A 21,964-nucleotide genomic window follows, 5' to 3' on the forward strand; every position below is an offset into this window, starting at 1 on the left:
TTAAATGATCAAATGTTGATGTATAAAAGACAAATAAGATATTCAGTACAAAAAAACAACCTTACTTCCGATGCTATCTTAGAAGGTTGTGGTTATTTTTTTACGGAACTCATTCAATTAGAGCACCTCCCATGTCACATGTGCACGGTACCCCAAAAAAAACAACCAATTAGATACAGACAGTCGAAAAGATTAATGGATCACTGTGAGTTGAACGAGACTATAATACTCAGACTTTAATGCGACTAAAAACAAGAGTACATGAGTTAAAAATAAAATGACAGCTTCACACAAAGACTTGATTCATCCAAAGTAAATGTTTTGTTTTTCTTGCTTTTATTACTGGTTTCAATAGCTCTTCATTATATACTTATAAACTGGAGACAGAAAGTGTCCAGGACATATTCAAGCTTTTGCTAAATATGTTCATGTCCGAATATAAAAAAAGGTGAGAAAACTCCTTAGTTTATCTAGATAAGGCCTTATCAAAGCTAATTCTGACGAGGCTGACACAGCTCTTCATGTTAATTATCCAAGCACCATAACTCTACCAAGGAGCTCAATTCACTTAATTATTAGAAAAGATGTGGAAAAAAAATACAGCATACAGGAAAATAGAGAGATAACTTCGATGATTCAGGAATAATGTTGGTTCAATGAAACGATGAATTCCTGTGAAAGGACACAATCAAATTTCCACCTATTGATCTTTGCACGCGGTGTCTTATCTACGTCTTTCTAGACTTTCTTAAATAATGTACAAAGAACAAATTTGATCGACACAACAAGAATCGATATATTGCAATTTACTCTTTTATACTTCTTACCAAGGCTGGTGACATGAGTTGCAGCAAATACAAGTCATAAAAGTGCAAGTCCTTCCTAAATCTGATTGGAAATACTGATTACCATGAAAATCAGATATATTTCCAGATAATACTTCATCCACATTTTTTTCAAGTTATTCTGTTCATACAAATAAGCAGAAAAAAAACCAAATTCTAATCACACTGTTAGGTAATGGAATAGAGTAAATTATAGGGGCGTCTTAGCTCAGATGGTAGAGTGGTTGCCTGCAGTCCAAGGTTGCAGGTTCAATCCCAGCTCCAGACAAGCTTGTGTCGTTGTGTCCCTGAGCAAGACACTTTACCCTGATTGCTCCTGGCAGAGCTGGCGTGTTGCAGCCTACTCCATCCAGTATGTGTGAATGGGGGAATGCATGACTGTCAAAGCGCTTTGTGACCCTGGTCTAGAAAGGCGCTATATAAATAGAGATTATTATTAAATCCATACTTATAGATAGCTCACAAATGGTCAAAGTTGTCAAGCGACAATACTGACATAAAACACAAGCTCATATCTCACAAACAAGTTTATCAGCAAACATGCATTCAGACACTAGAATATGGAAATCTGGATATTACAAAAACATTTTCTTCAATTTCAAGGTGTGATGAAAAGAGGTACATTTTATACCACTCATTAAATATGCTGTATGACAACCAGAAAACCAGATCAAGTCACTTGTGCAGCATCACAATATTTCCATCGCTAGTCATGTTGTACAATCTCAAACCACTGTATTGTTTCTGTTTCAACAATATGTAAGTTGTGTAAGTAACACACTTTCAGTCAGAAATTAGGCTGCAATGTCGCTTGTACAAGCTCAAGCTATACCAGACAGAAAATGTGAAAGTATTTACTCACCAAAGTTGACATTTGAGAAAAGTTTCCTGACATTTGTTTTTCCACTCGTGGATCATCAGCGTCAGCTCCATCCACACTCACTAGACTGTCACTCATGGGTGACATGAACTTCATATCACTCTTTCTGGAGTCAGTGGTCCTGCACACCTCGTAGTTGTACACATGTTGGAGAGTCCCTGTCCCCAAAGTGTCTGAGTAACGTGGTGGATAATATGGAATCACAGGGAGGTTGGAGTGATACATGACGCGAGACTGTCTCCATCTGTAGATCTTCACTGATATAATGACCACTAAACACGTGATGAAGAGGAAGGAAACTACAGCCAAAGCCAACACTAAGTAAAAAGTCAGGTTGTCGTTGTACTCCTTGTCCTGTGTAAAGTCGGTGAACTCTGACATGACTTCTGGGAAGCTGTCCGCCACCACCACGTTAACAATGACTGTAGCTGAACGAGAGGGCTGTCCGTTGTCCTCCACTGTAATGCTCAGTCTTTGTTTCACAGCATCTTTATCGCTGACTTGTCGGATAGTTCTGATCTCTCCGTTATGTAAGCCCACTTCAAACAGCGGCCTGTCTGTGGCTCTCTGCAGTTTATAGGAGAGCCAGGCGTTCTGTCCAGAGTCCACATCAACAGCCACCACTTTAGTCACCAGATAGCCCACATCTGCAGAGCGAGGAACCATTTCAGCCACCAGAGAGCCGCCGGTCTGGACCGGATACAGGACCTGAGGAGGGTTGTCGTTCTGGTCCTGGATCAGTATTTTGACAGTCACGTTGCTGCTGAGAGGAGGGGAGCCTCCATCCTGAGCTTTGACTGTGAGCTCAATTTCTTTGATTTGTTCATAATCAAAGGTACGAACTGCACTGATCACTCCAGTTTCAGAGTTTAAGGAGACAAAAGTGGAAACTGAAGCTCCACTGACCTGAGTGTCTTCTAAAATATATGAGATTCTGGCGTTTTGGTTTGAATCAGAGTCGAGTGCACTGACTGCAAATATTGAGACACCAGGTGAATTATTTTCCACTACATGAGCTGAATAAGACTTTTTACCAAACTCTGGGGCATTGTCGTTTACGTCTGATATTTTAATGAATAAATCAGTTGAGCTGGAGAGTGGAGGATTTCCAAAATCTGTTGCTGTAACTTTTACGTTGTACTCTGAAACAGCTTCTCTGTCAAAAATATTTTCAGAAACCAAATTGCAATAGTTTGTTACAGATGATTCAATTTTAAATGGTAATTTCCCATCAATCGAACATTTAATTTGCCCGTTTGCTCCAGAATCAGAATCCTTGACGTTTAGAAAAGCAATGGTTGTACCAGGAGGAGCGTCTTCGGATACAGGGCTGGAGTAAGACATGATACTGATGATAGGAGCATTATCGTTGACATCAGTAACATCTATTATAACTTTACTTGTACCTACAAAACCACCCTGATCCTTTGCTTCCACCCTCAGCTCATACTTTTTATCTTTTTCATAGTCAATTGAACCAATCACGGAAATAACTCCTGTATTTTCATCGATGTTAAAAATATCTCCTACATGTCCTTTCATCTTAGATAAACTGTAAGAAATTAATCCATTTGAACCACTATCAGCGTCTGTTGCGTTCACCGTTATAACGTTCGTTCCTTTCAAAACATTTTCCATGACTGACGTCTTATAAACTGTCTGGTTAAATATCGGAACGTTGTCATTATTATCTAAAACGGTGACGTCAATATTGACTGAACCAGATCGCTGCGGTGTTCCTCCATCAACTGCGATGAGTTTGAAATTCAATTGTGGCTGTTTCTCTCGATCTAAAGGTTTCTGAAGAACCATCTCCACATATTTACTTCCATCTGGATTTAATTGTTCTTTTAATACGAAGTTTTCATTAGTGGATAAAATATAATCTTTAAGCGTATTTTGTCCTACATCCTGATCCTCCGCACTCTGCAACGGAAAACGCCCTCCAACTGCGGCTGCTTCACTGATTTCAAATTGAAGAGTATTTTCTTTATTTGGAAATACGGGAGCGTGATCATTTATATCCAGAACCTCGATCGTTATTTGGTGTAATTCCATAGGATTTTCCAGAATCATCTCAAAACTGAAGCTGCACGGCGTCACGTCTCCACAAAGCTGCTCTCGGTCTATTCTCTCATTCACGACGAGAAGTCCTTTGTCTGTCTTCAGCTCGGTGTACTGGATGTTTTCTCCCGTCACGATCCGGGCCCGCCCGGACCTGAGCCTCTTCACGTCTATGCCCAAATCCTGCGCCACATTACCGATCACGGAGCCTTTCTTCATCTCCTCTGGTATAGAATATCGAATCTGACCACCTACTATGTTAACAACACACAGCAGAAACAAGAGCGATCCTAGTTGATGACGCAGTCCGTGAAAAAAACGCCATCTTAAGCCCACAGTGATGAATCCACGACGATCCATTGTTCAAAGATCCGTCAAAATACTTAATATCCACAAAATGTTTCCAAAAATTCGATCCTTAAAAGTACTAATGGGGAAATCATAAGATCGCGGCCTCTCCGTCGAGCGTCTTCCCTCTACTACGTGCACAATGACACTGAATGCAGTCTGTCAGGGATGTACTGAACACAAGTAGACGTTTTCGTTCATATACAGGGCAACAGCGTCCCTTTGTGTTCAAATGATGGTAGCGAAGATATCAAAAATAATCAACTTCCGTATTATAAAATGTGTATGTATATATTTATTATTATTTATTACTATTATTATTTATTTATATATAAAAAAATGTATTCATATTATTAATAGTATTAAATAATATTTATCATTTAATTGATTTGTTTTTTTAAACGTAGTATTGGATTACATGGGTGCAGAAAACAAATAAATGAGGCGACTGTGTGTGTTGCTATACACTGTAGCTGTCCATTGTGCTGAAACTAACTTCTGTAAGAAAAATAAATCGAACAAAGTTTAAAGTATGGATATGAGACGCATATGATATTAAAAAAACAAGCAAGCAACTGACCTTTCATGTCTAAATAACATAGAAACCAACTTCAGTCAGCACAATCACACGACAAAATATGAATTTTAGTAAAAAAAAAAGTTTACATTAAAGTATTTTCTTCCCTTTTTAATACTTGTCAGTCAGGCTTGCTACACAGTTTGCAGCACTTACAAGTCATAAACATAAAATAAAATTACATTCTGAATTAGAATTGAAAAAATAAGCACCACCAACTTCCATTTACTTCTGAGTTTTTCCATTTATAAAAATAAATGTTTTAAGGAATTTCACAACTACATGAGTTTTTCTGTTCAAATCAAACTAACAGATAGATATGAAAAACACAAGATCATGTCACTCCTTGGTGAATGTAATAAAGCACATTTGAGAAAAGCATAAACTAAACAGGCGCACTAACAAACAAGCTTATCAGCACACATGCACACAGACACTAAAAGATGGAGCACAGTGACAATAAAGAAAGAAAAATGTTTTCTTAAATTTCAAAGTTTACCGATAAGTGTTACATTTTGTACCACTCATGAAAAGTGCTGCATGGCAACTAGACACCAGGTTTAGCCAACCTTGCATTGTTAACATCCAAACATGTTTTACCATTGCTGATTTTATCGTAGAATCCGAAACCATCTTATGATGGATTCAAAGCAAATTGTTATTTGTTTATCACAAACACCTTTGCAGTCAAACATGAGGGGCAAATCTTGCTTATCAAAGCTCAAGCTACACCAGACAGAAAATGTGAAAATATTTACTCACCAAAGTTGACATTTGAGAAAAATTTCCTGACATTTGTTTCTCCACTCGTGGATCATCAGCATCAGCTTCATCCACACTCACTAGACTGTCACTCATGGGTGGCATGAACTTCATATCACTCTTTCTGGAGTCAGTGGTCCTGCACACCTCATAGTTGTACACATGTTGGAGAGTCCCTGTCCCCAAAGTGTCTGAGTAACGTGGTGGATAATATGGAATCACAGGGAGGTTGGAGTGACACATCACGCGAGACTGTCTCCATCTGTAGATCTTCACTGATATAATGACCACTAAACACGTGATGAAGAGGAAGGAAACTACAGCCAAAGCCAACACTAAGTAAAAAGTCAGGTTGTCGTTGTACTCCTTGTCCTGTGTGAAGTCAGTGAACTCTGACATGACTTCTGGGAAGCTGTCCGCCACCACCACGTTAACAATGACTGTAGCTGAACGAGAGGGCTGTCCGTTGTCCTCCACTGTAACGCTCAGTCTTTGTTTCACAGCATCTTTATCGCTGACTTGTCGGATAGTTCTGATCTCTCCGTTATGTAAGCCCACTTCAAACAGCGGCCTGTCTGTGGTTCTCTGCAGTTTATAGGAGAGCCAGGCGTTCTGTCCAGAGTCCACATCCACAGCCACCACTTTAGTCACCAGATAGCCCACATCTGCCGAGCGAGGCACCATTTCAGCCACCAGAGAGCCGCCGGTCTGGACCGGATACAGGATCTGAGGAGGGTTGTCGTTCTGGTCCTGGATCAGTATTTTGACAGTCACATTGCTGCTGAGAGGAGGAGAGCCTCCGTCCTGAGCTTTGACTGTGAGTTCAATTTCTTTGATTTGTTCATAATCAAAGGTACGAACTGCACTGATCACTCCAGTTTCAGAGTTCAAGGAGACAAAAGTGGAAACTGGAGCTCCACCAACCTCAGTGTCTTCTAAAATATATGAGATTCTGGCGTTTTGGTTTGAATCAGAGTCGAGTGCACTGACTGCAAATATAGAGACACCAGGTGAATTATTTTCCACTACATGAGCTGAATAAGACTTTTTACCAAACTCTGGGGCATTGTCGTTTACGTCTGATATTTTAATGAATAAATCAGTTGAGCTGGAGAGCGGAGGATTTCCAAAATCTGTTGCTGTAACTTTTACGTTGTACTCTGAAACAGCTTCTCTGTCAAAAATATTTTCAGAAACCAAATTGCAATAGTTTGTTACAGATGATTCAATTTTAAATGGTAATTTCCCATCAATCGAACATTTAATTTGCCCGTTTGCTCCAGAATCAGAATCCTTGACATTTAAAAAAGCAATTGTTGTACCAGGAGGAGCATCTTCGGATACAGGGCTGGAGTAAGACATGATACTGATGATAGGAGCATTATCGTTGACATCAGTAACATCTATTATAACTTTACTTGTACCTACAAAACCACCCTGATCCTTTGCTTCCACCCTCAGCTCATACTTTTTATCTTTTTCATAGTCAATTGAACCAATCACGGAAATAACTCCTGTATTTTCATCGATGTTAAAAATGTCTCCTACATGTCCTTTCATCTTAGATAAACTGTAGGAAATCAATCCATATAAACCGCTGTCAGCGTCTGTTGCGTTTACCGTTATAACGTTCGCTCCTTTCATAACATTTTCCTTCACTGACGTCTTATAAACTGTCTGGTTAAATATCGGAACATTATCATTTGCATCTAAAACGGTGACGTCAATATTGACTGAACCAGATCGCTGCGGTGTTCCTCCGTCAACTGCGATGAGTTTTAAATTCAAATGTGGCTGTTTCTCTCGATCTAAAGGTTTCTGAAGAACCATTTCAACATATTTACTCCCATCTGGATTCAATTGTTCTTTCAACATGAAGTTATCGTTTGTGGATAAAATATAATCTTTTAAAGCGTTTTGCCCGACATCCTGATCCTCCGCACTCTGCAACGGAAAACGCCCTCCAACTGCGGCTGTTTCGCTTATTTCAAATTTAAGAGATTCATCTTTATTTGGAAATAAGGGCGCGTGATCATTTATATCTAGAACCTCGATTGTTATTTGATGCAGTTCCATGGGATTTTCCAGAATCATCTCAAAACTGAAGCTGCATGGCGTCACGTCTCCACAAAGCTGCTCTCGGTCTATTCTCTCATTCACGACGAGAAGTCCTTTGTCTGTCTTCAGCTCGGTGTACTGGATGTTTTCTCCCGTCACGATCCGGGCCCGCCCGGACCTGAGCCTCTTCACGTCTATGCCCAAATCCTGCGCCACATTACCGATCACGGAGCCTTTCTTCATCTCCTCTGGTATAGAATATCGAATCTGACCACCTACCATGTTAACAACACACAGCAGAAACAAGAGCGATCCTAGTTGATGACGCAGTCCGGGAAAAAAACGGCATCTTAAGCCAACAGTGATGAATCCACGACGATCCATTGTTCATAGATCCGTCAAAATACGTAATATCCACAAAATGTTTCCGGAAAATTCGATGCTCAAAAATACTTGCTGGATAAATCATGTGATCGAAGCGTCTCTGTCGACGTCTTCCCTCAGCTACGTGCACAAAGACTTAAATGCAGTTACTCAGAGATCTACTGAGCACAAGGACGTTCACGTTGATACACAGGCCAACAGCGTCCCTCTGTGTTCAATGATGGTAACGAAGTTGAAGTCAATACTTCCGTCCGTAATGATATTTTTATATCCTTATTAATTAATGATATTATTATTTATTTTTTACAATGTATTTATATTGTTATAAATTGTATTTTATCATTATCATCATTATTATCATCAACATCATCATTATTTGTATTATAATTTTAGTTTTTTCAAATTATTTTTATTTCTTTTTAACATTCGACTGGATTTCATAGATGCAGAACACAGAATCAATGACGCGCCTACATATGGAGCTGTCCATGGTGCTGAAGAGTAACAATACGTCCCTTTTTAAAACCTTTTTTTTTTACATGACTATCGGACGAAAACATTTTTTGAATCAAGCAGTGGGCTATTAATTTAACCTTTGTGAGTGTGTGTGTGTGTGTGTGTGTGTCAATCAATCAATTGTGTGTAATAACTCCCTCATTGTCTGTTCTGCTGCATGTCAACATGTTTTGGTATTGTGAAAAACACTGAATGAATAAGTGACATAAGTTTCCTTTTTTTTGTATGTACCGCGCCCCCATTTTAGTGTTAAAACGTCTGGTAAGTTTGATTGTATTAATACTATTTTGATACAAATGGATTTACATTACATTTTAATTTGAGTTTCTCCCATCAGCTGAACCATGAAACACATCACTCTCATTTCACCCGACTTGACTGCTGTCATACCATTGAATAGGCGCAAATCCTGATATTATCATCTCATTCATATGGGCCAGTAGGGCCCTATTCTACCTACTAGCATGTCGAATAGGCTGTTATCAGCTATTCATCTGGTTGACCCAATGTTATTAATGCCCAGTAGGGACAGTAGGTTTGTTGAGGAGTCCACACTCCCCCGCCCCCCTTTTTTTTATTTAGCTAGAATATTAATACCTGAACCACAGACGGGGCCGCCACCCGTAAATAAACGTCTGGCATCCTCAAATCAACTATTCATTATCACACAGAGACAAATTAAATTAATAAAAAAATATATTGTCTCGAGCGGGTAGCGATCCAGCATCCCTGGGGGCAAAATGACAACCATGGCCGAAGCGATATCCACTGAACTAAATGCTGACTTATGGAAATTAACATTTATGATAAAGACAGATAACTTTATCTTTCTTGGACGCAAACCGGAAAGATACGGAAAAACACGAAAGGATACGGATGTACCGGGAAACAGCCTGTGGGCTGAATTGTTTAAGCGTCTCAAAGACACCGGACCATGGATGTATTTTACTTGTATAAAGGAATTCCGTTTTCTTCCTCCATTCATTTAGTTTGGTTCGATCAAAGACGGTTTAGTATTTTTGGATTAATTTCGGGGGTGAGCCTCGCACTCCAAGACAGGAGTGGCGCTGTTTCACCTGTAGGTGATGCCTGCTGTAAAACTGGAAAAAAGACGAACAAGAAGCTCTTTGGCGAGGAGGCGCGTTGAATGCAGGTGTGTATTTGGTGTTCTTCAGTTAATAACGTGATAAAAAAAATAATAATGATAACTAAGGGGGAAAAGTGACAGTTGCAATCATGATCAGTAATGCGTGTTATTTCTGACGTGTGAGTAACAAATAGGTCAGACTGAAAGTTTACAAATATTAGTCCAATTGATGGAATTGCACTGACAATTCAATTCAATTTATGTAAAGCACAGATGGACTTTATACCAGATTCAAGGTACACACACACAATAGTTTCCAGCACAAACTAGCTGAAATGAATATGATATGATCTACTTGGAATACAGTGCCCCTCCCCCATTTATTAATATGCCAATATGTTTTAGTACAACTTTTAGCAACTGCTTTTACGTAGGTCTAATGCTCGAGCGTTATTTTTCAATGTCGTCATATTAATCCTGTTTATTCTTCTTTCTTTCTTTTTTGAATTTGAATAGATGAACATGGTGAGAATCAAGAGAGTGAGACCGTACATTACAGTCAAAAATATACCAACAAGAGGAAGGATAACAGTGTCCAGGGTATATTTGAACGCGAGGACCCCCTTGCCCTCAAACCAACTGGCAGAAAGGTCCTGCTTATCAGCTCCACCATCAGCAGCTTGCACCTTGCCACTTGCAGCTGATGAACCTGTAGGGGGTACCAGCACCAGCACCAGCAAGAAGCAGGGTACGGTGGAAGCTTGGGCCAGGACAAGGGATATACTCCTTGGTGTGAGTTCGGAGCTTTTCTGTCCCTCAGAAAAGGCACCCTGCGCAGTTTGTAGCATTTCCCTCACCGGTGACACTGACATCTGGCGATGCAATGACTGTAGCAACGAATGTTACTACTGTGAAGGCTGTGTCAAAACTGTACATCAAGGCTCTGCTGCAGTGCATGGTCTTGAAAAGTGGGAGGTTTGTGTTACTAAACACTTTTTATTCAGTATTTCTCTAACAGTGTATTTTCAGTTTTCCAAAAAAATAGAGTGTAGAGAAGTATAGAGAGTACAGAATTGTATATGAGCCTTACAGTATGAAATTGATGCCAAATTAACTTCAGTGTATTCTGTTTATAACCTCTATCTTGTGGGCACCTATTCTTGTTTTTTTGTACTGTGCACAATAAAGTTTATAATTTCATCTTTATATTTAAGGATGGTGAATTTCATCGGAAAGTTCCAGTAGGCTTTCGGTGGCACTGGACAAGGAAAGATGGCCACCAGTGTGGAACATCCTATGAACGTCAAATACATGTGTTTGATCAGCAAGGTAAGTATTACAGTATATCAGAAACAATCACATCCACCCTGCACAATTGTAAAGTACAACATTTAACAGCTATTCTGCTGTGAATTGTAGGAAGGCTTCATGATGTTTGGATTCAGTTCTGCCGCTGTGAATTGGAGGTTGCATCACTTGTACGCTATGGCCTTTGGCCAGCAACAGTGAAGCATCCACAAACTGCCATCTCCATGACACTGCTGGACCTGGTTTGTCGCCTTCGGCTTGAGTGTGGTGCATCACTAAAAGCTGTATGTTCAGCGATTCACTGTTCGTCAGATGCCTCCAAGGTTGGTTAAAAGTAGCTTCTGTTAATATGATTCCTTTCTCACAATCACCATCATATGCAAGTTTGCAATTCAAAATACACCTTTATTATTGACCTATTGTGATTATGATCACTTTCTGTATAGTGCCTTGACCTGTATGGACGTCTCATAAATAAGTCCTATGAGGAATACAGACACTTCCGATACCAGATGACGACACTGTGCCATCTTTGACCAGACATAACGGATGGAGCACACTGTCCTCTCTGTTCCGAGGTAAAATGTATACGTGTGCTAAATAAGGGATGTTATACTTAATGCAGTAATTGTTTGTGAAGTGATACATTACACATATCTTATTTTCTTTATGAACACAATAACAAACAACTAGTCAAATGATAGCATCTGAAAGATCGTTATTCTGGCATTTCAGAACAAATGTTCCACTGCACTGGCATTTTTTACTATTACTGCATTTATCTAACTGAATTTGCATCTCTGGTTTCACAATCAAGAATGACAAATATAATCTGTTATAATGTGTAGTTGGAAAGCTGTTACAGATGCCTAATGACACAGTTTATACTCTGATTGTCACTTATTGTAGAGTGATGGCTGTCTGATTGTTGCGGCCGATGGACTGTTTGGACTTCCAAGGAAAAAATCATCTGGAAGTAGCCTTGAGGCCCCCAAGCACTCCAACCGGTTCTTCTGCCCCCAGGACGTTGTTGATGCTCATTTGGAAAGTTTCAAAGTTTCAAATGCTTCTTGATCTGCTTTATTAACCCTTGTTTTCTCTGGTTCAAAGTGACCTAAAGGCCCGAAAATAAATGTTTGGTTTGTTTTGTTTACAACACAAAATGTTAAATAATCTTGGTAAATGTCTCTCAATCCAGTGACTTACTTGGAACAAAATAATAAGTAAATAAATAATTCAACAAAATTAATAATATTGAAACATACTTAATACTGATAATTCTAACAATTTATAAACAATGTACAAAGAAAAACCAAACCAGCTGATCTACAAAATATTATTGTAATTATTTATTATTATTATTATTATTAGAATTATTACAGCACTGTCTATAAAAAATCACTTTTAATATTACAACAACAACAATATGGTGACTTAACATTAATCATGGTTTATATGAAGTCCTGAAAAACGCTTGTTTCATTCAATAGCACACAATCAATACCCACATAATCTTAAATATATTAAAATGTGAGGGATAATATCAGGGCATGGAGGTAGATCAAATGTTGCCTCATAACATTATCCTCTTAGTGTACTGTACGCCTGTATGAGGGCATCATTGATCCTGACACACACAACCATCATTATGAGAGCTGCAGCAAGCACGGTCAATATATATATATATAAAAAGATTGTAAGTGCACAGCTGTCATCTATTATTTCTCATATGAATAAAAAGAAAAATATTTAAAGCATGCTAAATGCCATCTCAAGAAACTGGGTACTGAATGGGACTTCGAAGTATGTTCTTCCATCCTAATCCTATGTCATAAATCCAGTGACCTACTTTGAAGGAGAGGAATTAATTCCAAGTTTAAAATGCCCTTTAACATCAAACCAACTAACATGACTCATCTTACAGCAAACGACTTCCATTTTTGCACACGACATTTTTAAATAGGTCAACAACAGACTTCCCAATTCAATCCACATACCAACAGCGCAGCAACAAGATACATTCATCAAATTCAAATACGTTAAACTAAGCCAATTTCCCAGAAATCTACAATAACTTTGCAATTAAAGTGTGAGTGTAAATGTGGATCTGCAGTTTGGGGATAAATATAGGGTCAACATATCTTCATATTGATTGCAGAAAATAGTCGTGGGTGTTTTGATATTGATTGACTTGTGCTAGATGCATGTGTGTGTTGTGTTTAGAGAGGGGAAATGAAATGGTCTTACCTGTAGCAGACAGAGATGAAGGATTGATGGAAGTCATCGAGAGGAGAGCGGACATGAAAGGAAGAAAGAAAAAAACGTTAGAATCACAGGTACGGTTCAGTGCATGTGCAGAGCAATAATAGAGTGATCATATTTTTCTTCATCATGGGATCAAGGCCCTTTCATATATGTTCCAATTTTTATTTTTTTTCCTCACAATTTCAAACCTTGGGATCTGGTTTCAGTACTCAAATGGTGAAATGATTTAAATTCTGAATGTTGAGTATGTTTTTAAAGAATATCAAGTCACTTTCATGAATAAGAAATAAGTGTATATTGCATACCAAGAGTATATTATTTACTAATGTGTTCATATATTGTACCTTTGCGAGTGTATGCATGTGTGTGTGTTTATGTGAGTGTGTGTATTGTGTAGATTGAGCACTATGGGAACATTTGATTACATACTGTATGGTAATATAAATAACCTCTTTTATAGCAAATTAATCTCGACCTCTCTCCTGAAATGATACCTTATCAGTATTGCTACGTGCAACATTGCTCTCCTCTTGAAATGTGGGTCAATTTTCTTCTTCTACATTGCTCGCCTCCATGTGACCCAAATAGGAAGCCAAAAACAGAAACACACACACAGACGAGTTCACAAATAGGCTGCTCATATAAAAAATACATAGTGTAGATAAAAGCAGTTGGAAGCACACGAGAGAGGTTTTCTTATGGAACCACAAATTGCTCCGAACTTCAGCCAAAAGTATGAAAATAAAAATAAACAATGCTAGTTAGTTAATTAACAAAAGCATATATGTAGGTGGGTTACCTGTGATTGACCCAAAAACATCCATCAGTGAGTATGAAAACAGTGATTCATTAATGATTCTGCCTTAAAGCACACACATTGAAATATATATAAAAAAAAGCATATTTAAGAAGATCATCTAAATTATAAAAATGCTTGTGCATTGGTGCAGAAAGGACAAAAGTCTTGCAAACAATAAATATGTTTATTTTTTTCCACATATACACACATTTACACAAGACGGAAAACTGATTGTCAGTAAATCTAATCATAGTTGCATTGAAAAATATGGACAAAGGATGACTTCTTAGACTTTATTAAATAGGATAAAAAAAACAAAAACCTAACATTGAAAACTTTAAAATTAATTGATAAATGAATAAAAAAACAGCAATGCTTAAAAAGTTATCACACCACTTGTAATATACAATATGGAAACCAAAATAAATGCATAGAAAGAATGAATTTTATGAATTAAATGACATATTTTGCCAAACATTTAGATTGTCAGAAATGCATGTGCCAAAAGTTATTGCTATAAATATTTATTTAACAAACATTTACTACAACAACATGGTCGTAAAGCAATATTTGTAATAATATATTATATATTACAAAGAACACATTACAATATACCATAAAATATGTTTCAAACAGATGTTCTTTTTTCACATTTAATTTCACCTTTTTTTTTAAAGCTAAAATGATCACAAACTGATCTAATTGTATGTATTTAATGTTTTTAATCACTGTTATATTTAAAAAATAAATTTTGAAGAAAGTAATATATAAAACACATGCTCTATTATGTGCTCTTTAGACAGAAAAACAGGATTATAAATAGTGTAAATTCCTCAAGATTTCTTTACGTGAGATTACATGCAAACTTGTATGATGAATGTTGCAATGTTGTTTAAACAAATCACAGCAAGGTGCAGTCATAACCTAGGATATTGTACATGTGAGTCAGAGGATTCCTTAGTTTTGTCCTACTTAATCAGATAGCAAGGCTGCGGCGGGGCTCTCGTCTTCAAACTAGCTCTGTCTGCACTGACCCTTCTGAGAGTGTTCTTTTGGTAGGCTGCGCTCCTTTTCTTCAAAGTGTCGGTGTCTGTGCTCGTGCTGAACCGGAAATCTCCTCGCCATGACGCCGTAGTCATGAAGGGATCGTACCGGTCATCTTTTAGGAGAGTCCCACAGCGGCTGAAGTCTGTGAAGCTTTGCGTGTAGTAGGTGGTTGGGAAGACAGGGAGGCTGGCTGACGGCGATCGGTACGTAAACCTGCGTCTACACAGTTTGCAATAAAACACCAGCACGATGAGGACGATCAAAAGGGTAGAGACGGTAAAGAGTGCGATGATTAAATAGAACCTCAAGTTCTCGCTGCTGTCTGACTGTTCAGAGAACTCAAACAGTTCTTGTAAAACTGGCAAATTGTCACCGATCAAGATGCTGACGGTGGCAGTCGCTGATAGAGACTCTTGCCCGTTATCGCTTACCGAAACAACAAGAGTCTGTTTCGGTTCATCATCTTCCATAAACACACGTAAAGTTCTAATCTCACCTGTGTGGAGGCCCATTGTGAACAAATTTGGTTGTGTTGCTTTGATGATTCTAAAGGAAAGCCATGCATTATGACCAGAGTCAGAATCCACAGCTACGACTTTGGTGACCAAATAACCTCTCGGTGCTTCCAGCGGCACCATATCTTCAGCTATGAAGTTCTGGACGGGGTATAACACAGTAGGAGAATTATCATTCTGGTCTATGATGAAGACATTGACGGTGCACGTGGAAGACAGAGGAGGGTCACCTCCATCTCGAGCCACTACTTTGATTTTGAAATGAGCAGACTCTTCGTAATCAAACTGCCGCGAGGTGAAGAGTTCACCCGTATCAGAGTTAATGGTCAGAAAAGACGACGTCTCCGAGTCTCGAGATATTTGGTAAAGTAGCTTAGCATTAGACGAGTCATCGATGTCATTAGCTTTTAGTGTCATCACAAATGTACCAACCGGTTGGTTTTCTAAGATGTTGGCGTTGAACTCTTTCTGCGGGAAGACAGGTGTGTTGTCATTGACATCATTGACCATGATTGTTAAAACTTTGAAGCTAGACAGTGACGGTGAGCCTGAATCAGTAGCTGTGACTGTGATGCTGTACTCTGAATGCTGCTCTCTGTCAAGTTCCCCGTCAGTCACGAGCATGTAGTAGTTTTTCACCTCAGATACAAATTTAAATGGCACATTGTCTGGGATGGAGCATGTGACATGTCCGTTATTTCCGGTGTCCAGGTCGTAAATGTTGATCAGCGACACCATGGTTCCTGACTCAGAGTTCTCGGGCACTTCTGCAGTCGCCGACTTGATCTCGATGACTGGCCTGTTGTCGTTTTCATCGATAACATCGATGATCAGTTTACAGTGTGAAGCCTGCCCGCCGCCATCTTTGGCCTGGACGTCAAGTTCATGCCTGCTGGCCTCCTCGTAGTCAATAGCGCCCGCCACGCGTACTTCGCCACTAGACGGGTTGATTTCAAACATTCCCGCCATCATGTCGGATAAGTGGCTGAAAGAAAACGTCACGTCTCCGTAGATGCCTTCGTCCAAGTCTGTGGCGTTTAGCTTCGCGATGATATTCCCGACGAAGGAGTTCTCTGCGACAGAAGCTTTATAAACTCTTTGGCTGAAAACTGGAACATTGTCATTGGCGTCCAGCACACGGATATGAATAGAAGCTGTTCCTGTTCTGGCTGGTTTCCCCCCATCGATACCACTGAATGTCAATATGTGTCCAGCTTGTGCCTCCCGGTCAAGGGCACTTTTCAGAACCAACTCAGGATACGAGTTTCCATTTATTTGAGTGCTCATTTCCAACGCAAAGTGATTGTTAGGACTCAGTTTATAAGTATGGACAGAGTTTGTTCCCAGGTCAGGGTCATACGCGCTCTCTAAAGGGAAGCGCCTGCCAAGAACAGTGGATTCCACCAAGTCCAGTTTGACCTCCTCAGTGGCGAACGCTGGACTGTTGTCATTAATGTCAGTGATGTCCAGGACGAGACTGTGGGCTTGGAGGGGATCTTCAAGCAAAAGCTGATACTGGATGACGCAGATGCTGGACTGCGCACACAGCTCCTCTCTGTCAATCCTTTGGCTGATCAATAGATTTCCAGACGCAGCATCCAGCTCGCACAGCTGCCTGGTCCCTTCCGCGACGATCCGAGCTCGACGAGCTTCGAGGTTAGTCACTCTCAGACCTAGATCTCGTGCGACATTTCCGATCACGGATCCCCTCTGCATCTCTTCGGGGAGGACGTATCTCACTTCTCCCAGCGAAAACCTCGACGATACGGCGATCAGAAGCAAAAGCAGCCATCGTTTGACTCGCAGGTCCATCGTGAAAAACAAAAAGAGATTACAGGGAAAACATGGAGACTGAGCGAGAATGCTGCAATCCTCCTCCTCTGCAGCCCAGTTACTAAAGCCAAATAAGGAAAGCTGTCGGATTGAATTCATTCTCAATTCCCTTTCCACTGCTGTGCCCCCACTCCCTTCATATCTCTCTCTTTTTCTCTCTCTCTCTGACACATATACATGCACACGCAGCCACGCATGCACACACACACACACAGCCCTCGGCTCTAACTCGATGCTCCAGTTCCACTGACACAGATAGAATAAAACATGCCATCCATGAGTCAGATTTTATAGAAGAGCGCCACCCAGAGTCAGAAAAACAGAAGTGAAGCAAACATCTGCAGCATCACTGATGTCCTGGTTAATAAGCTAAAGGCTAATGGTGAAATAAAAATATATCAAACGAGATGTTATTCATATGTCACTGTTAAGTAGGTCATATACATTTAAAACCTTAAATTAAAAAAAATGTATATATGTCGAATTCAAAATGTGTTTTTTTAGTGTATTTGATTCTGTTTTTTTTTGCTTACTCTGTAATTGTAAAGCAACAGCCTCCATACCTTTTAATTTGAGAACCGACAATATTTAATCTCATATACAATACTGGTATTAACACACAGCAGGGTGGATCACAAAATCAGATATTTTGTAAAACCAAAGCTGATGAAATTGACTGTGAACAACAGATGAATAAATCAGTCTGTGAATGATGATTATTCAGTGCAAGTGAGTGTTGTGTGCGTCCTTGTGTGTGTCTGTGTGTGCGTGAGGGGGAGGGGGAGTCAGCTTTGCTTCTGCTGTGTGTCTCAGCACGGTGTGTCTGAAGAGGGAGCAGATGCATGTTGGGTAGATGGAGATGTGTGGATATGGGTCATTGTTTTGAGAGCACAAGTATTTGTGATGGTAAATAGAAGCACTGTAAGTGCTACTACAATATGAATGAACATATATTTTGATGAGCTATTCCTGACACACTCATATATTATTATTATTAGTATCGTTAATTACAAAATAAAAATAAAACATTTTATATATATATATATATATATATATATATATATATATTTATCTTCATAAATGTGCACTTATTCCTACCTCAGGTGAACCATCACAGTCTCCGAACACGTCAGCAAAGTCAGAAGGACTCTTCCTCAGAGTCTGGTCAGCAGAAAGCGTGTTGTCATTGTAAGAGGACACAAACTTAAAGTCACTGGTTCGAGATCCTGTGGTCAAGTATGCGTCATAGTTGTAAGTGCTGCGTAAAGTTCCTGTGCCGTCAACATCTGCGTAGTTAGGAGGGAGATAAGCACTGGGGATGGCCACTGCTCCATCAAACAACATTCTGGGCTTCCTCCTGCGACAGAACCTCACACCCAGGATGATGATGATGAAGGTGAGGAAGAAGGTGGACACACACACCAGAGCGATGATCAGATAAGAGGTGAGTTTGGAATTCTTCTCATCATAAGAAATGTCCTTCAGTTCTGGCACCTCAGCCAAGTTATCAGAAATCAGTAGATACATGGAACAGGTGGCAGAGAGAGAGGGCTGTCCGTTATCTTTCACTGCCACAATCAGGTTCTGTTTCATGCTGTCAGACTCAGAAATGTCCCGCTGGGTCCTGATCTCTCCGCTGTGGAGACCAATAGTGAAAAGTCCCGGATCAGTGGACTTGACGATATGATAGGACAGCCAGGCGTTCTGTCCAGAGTCTGCGTCCACTGCGATGACTTTGGACACCAGAGAACCTCCGTGGGCAGCTTTGGGGACCAGCTCGGTCATGAAGGAGTTGCCCTCCGGGGTGGGGTACAGTATCTGAGGAGAGTTGTCGTTCACGTCTGATATGAAGACACTGACGCTCACGTTGCTGCTGAGTGGAGGAGAACCGTTGTCTCTGGCCATCACCTGGACTTTAAAACTCCTCCACTGTTCATAGTCAAAGGACCTGACAGCGTGGATCACCCCCGTGTCTCCGTTAACAGACAGATAGGAGGACACCTGGGCACCGTTCACCTCAGCAGGTAACAGAGAATAAACCACGGTACCGTTTTGTCTCCAGTCTGGGTCTCGAGCAGCAACAGAACATAAAGAGGAGCCAGGTTTGTTATTTTCACTCACATATGCGCTGTAGGACTGTTCCTCAAACACAGGTGGGTTGTCGTTGATGTCTGCTACTGATAAGTGAACAGTTTTAGAGGAGGACAGAGGAGGAGACCCCTCATCAGTGGCAGTGATTGTAATGTTGTAGTCAGACACCAGTTCACGGTCCAGTTGACCAGTAGTCACCAGAGAATAATAGTTTTTAATAGAAGGAACTAATTTAAATGGAACATTTTGTTGAATAAAACATTTGACTTGTTTGTTATTGTCAGAGTCTCTGTCCTGAACATTGATGATGCCCACCTCTGTACCAGGTGACACATTCTCAGGTATGGAGTTAGACAGAGACTTAATGTTAATAACTGGTGAATTGTCATTAACATCAGTGACACTAATAGTGACCTTTGCATAAGTGGAGACACCTAATCCATCTTTTGCTTTTACACGTATGTCATATGATTTTGTCGTTTCATAGTCAATAACACCTGTTACTTTAATTTCCCCTGATTTTGAATTAATACCGAATAATTTCCTTATATTTTCGGAAACATGTCCAAAATCATAACTCACGTCTCCGTTCACTCCTTCATCTGCATCAGTGGCACTAACTTTAGTCACAACAGTATCTAGAGGAGAGTTTTCAGGCAGACTGGCTTCATAAAGGTCCTGATTGAACACTGGGGCGTTATCATTAGCATCCAGCACAGTGACGTGGATGATCACTGTACCTGATCTCTGAGGAGAGCCGCCATCATAAGCTGTTAGAATTAAATCAATCTGGTTTTGTTTTTCACGATCCAGCTCTTTTTCTAGAACAAGCTCTAAAGCGTTTCCATCCACAATTAAATTAAAATTGTCATTTTTCCTCAGACTATACTGCTGGACTGAATTCTGTCCTACATCTGCGTCATGAGCCTCCTCGATCACAAAACGAGCTCCTCTGACTGCAGACTCCTGGATCTCTAGTTTTATCAGCTCCTCTTGAAATTGCGGAGAGTGATCGTTGATGTCTTGAATATGCAAATTGATTCGGTGAAGCTCAAGTGGACTCTCCAGCACCAGCTCTTGTTTTAGGACACACGCGCTTTTATCCTCACACAGCGTCTCTCTGTCGATCCGACCAGCAACCAGCAGCTCTCCATTCCTCACGTCCACGTCACAGTACCGCGTATCCGACCCGTCTGTGTCGACGCGGGCTCTCCTGCTCGACAGCACCTTTGGTTCCAGCCCGAGCTCCTTGGCGAGGTTTCCTATCACGGATCCTCGCTTCATCTCCTCGGGCAGCGTAAAGCTCAAGTCCCCAAACGCGACGTTGAAAAAGGAGAGCAGGAAAAGGAAGAGATGGAAGCAGCGCGGTCCGAACATACAATCCATCATCTAACGAATGGTCAGAAACACGTTACAACGCAGCAGATTGTTCTTCTCTATCTGAACAAGAAACACCCAAATGTTCGTCCTTCACAAAGGAACGACGAATGGACGGAAATGCGTATCTGCTAGTGCATTGCGCCACCGTGAGTTCATTATGAGTAATGACATCCACATTTCATCTACTGGAACGAGTGCAAGAGAAATTAAAAATACTAAACACAAAAATAAAATAAATAAAAAACAATTATTAGGTGTGCTTAAAATAAACAAAACAGTTACAGAATTAATGAATAAATCAATAAAAAAGTCTGGAATAACTTCCCTTTACAAACTTTTCTACCCAAGTTGACAAACTCAAGAAGCAAATTGTTCTGATCTCTTCTGTACTTCTGTTAAAGTGGACATCAACCAGGTTGCCTTTGACAACGATGAGTCTTATATAATAATCCTGATCCTCTATATAAAAGTTGTTGGCTACTGATGAATGTTATTTTAGTAGAGAAAGAAAATATGTAGTCAAATGGACTTTTATACTATTTTTATTTATTTATTCATGTTACGTGTAATACAAAAAAATTACTTCATATTGCAAAATCTCATGTGTATCTATGAGTATTTAGTTGACTTGTAATCAGATTCCTACACTCAATCGCTGATATAAATCCATAAATAAAAATACAAAAATCTAAGGTAAGCATATTTACTCAAAAGATATATTAACTGCACGGATTTTGATTGTTGCTGGTTTAAACCATTAAAATATATAATAATCCATTATTGTTAATAGCTCTACTTCACATTTCAAGCAAAGTATTTAAAGATAAAAAAGAGTGGACGTAGACAGTCCTATCCTAATAAAATACAACGTTTAGGTTTGTTTGGTGTTACAATGTGTGTTGAGCATACTATTTAATCACAACATAGTTTTAAACAATTTGAGTAAAATTTATATTTTCAAGAAATCAACTGATTGATCTGTAAAAACAATAAAAAATAGGTAATTATAGAATTGAAAATAATTGCACTATCTCACGAGCACAAGTAAAAAAACTGTTGACACCATCCAAGTTTGAATTTACTTTCAGCTCAACAAAACAAGTGATGAAGGCTTTTTGTAAAACAGCCTGAGTATCAAAATACAAAAACCCAAATTGCATTGTTGATATACTGTAAACTAATAATTACATTCATACATTCACTTC

General features: G+C 39.6%; 3 protein-coding genes across 17 annotated transcripts in view; all 3 read right to left on the bottom strand.

Annotated features, from left to right (window-relative positions):
• The window catches only part of LOC148072349 (protocadherin gamma-A5-like), a 235,222-nt gene that overhangs the window by 81,619 nt on the left and 131,639 nt on the right, over positions 1-21,964 (bottom strand). The gene's annotated exons all lie outside the window — the stretch shown is intronic.
• LOC148072368 (protocadherin beta-15-like) overlaps positions 1-21,964 on the bottom strand; it is a 138,280-nt gene that overhangs the window by 2,776 nt on the left and 113,540 nt on the right. Inside the window, exon 1 of one of the 15 annotated variants that reach the window (XM_087799961.1) lies at positions 18,387-20,816. The exons of 12 other annotated variants lie outside the window; for them this stretch is intronic. In XM_087799961.1, the coding sequence (XP_087656087.1) occupies positions 18,387-20,768 (2,382 nt within the window). In that variant the 5' untranslated portion in view covers positions 20,769-20,816. Of the gene's footprint in view, positions 1-1,707; positions 4,213-5,476; positions 7,964-18,386; positions 20,817-21,964 lie in introns of those variants that run through there. 2 more of the 15 variants (XM_087799951.1, XM_087799950.1) reach the window with 2 other exon arrangements.
• Positions 13,868-17,586, bottom strand: LOC148072369 (protocadherin beta-15-like). Its single transcript, XM_087799967.1, has one exon. The coding sequence runs from the start codon at positions 17,385-17,387 to the stop codon at positions 14,862-14,864; it is 2,526 nt and encodes an 841-aa protein (XP_087656093.1). The 5' UTR covers positions 17,388-17,586; the 3' UTR covers positions 13,868-14,861.

Source organism: Callionymus lyra, chromosome 9, assembly GCF_982586985.1.
Source record: "Callionymus lyra chromosome 9, fCalLyr1.hap1.1, whole genome shotgun sequence".
NCBI classification, from domain to species: Eukaryota; Metazoa; Chordata; class Actinopteri; order Syngnathiformes; family Callionymidae; genus Callionymus; species Callionymus lyra.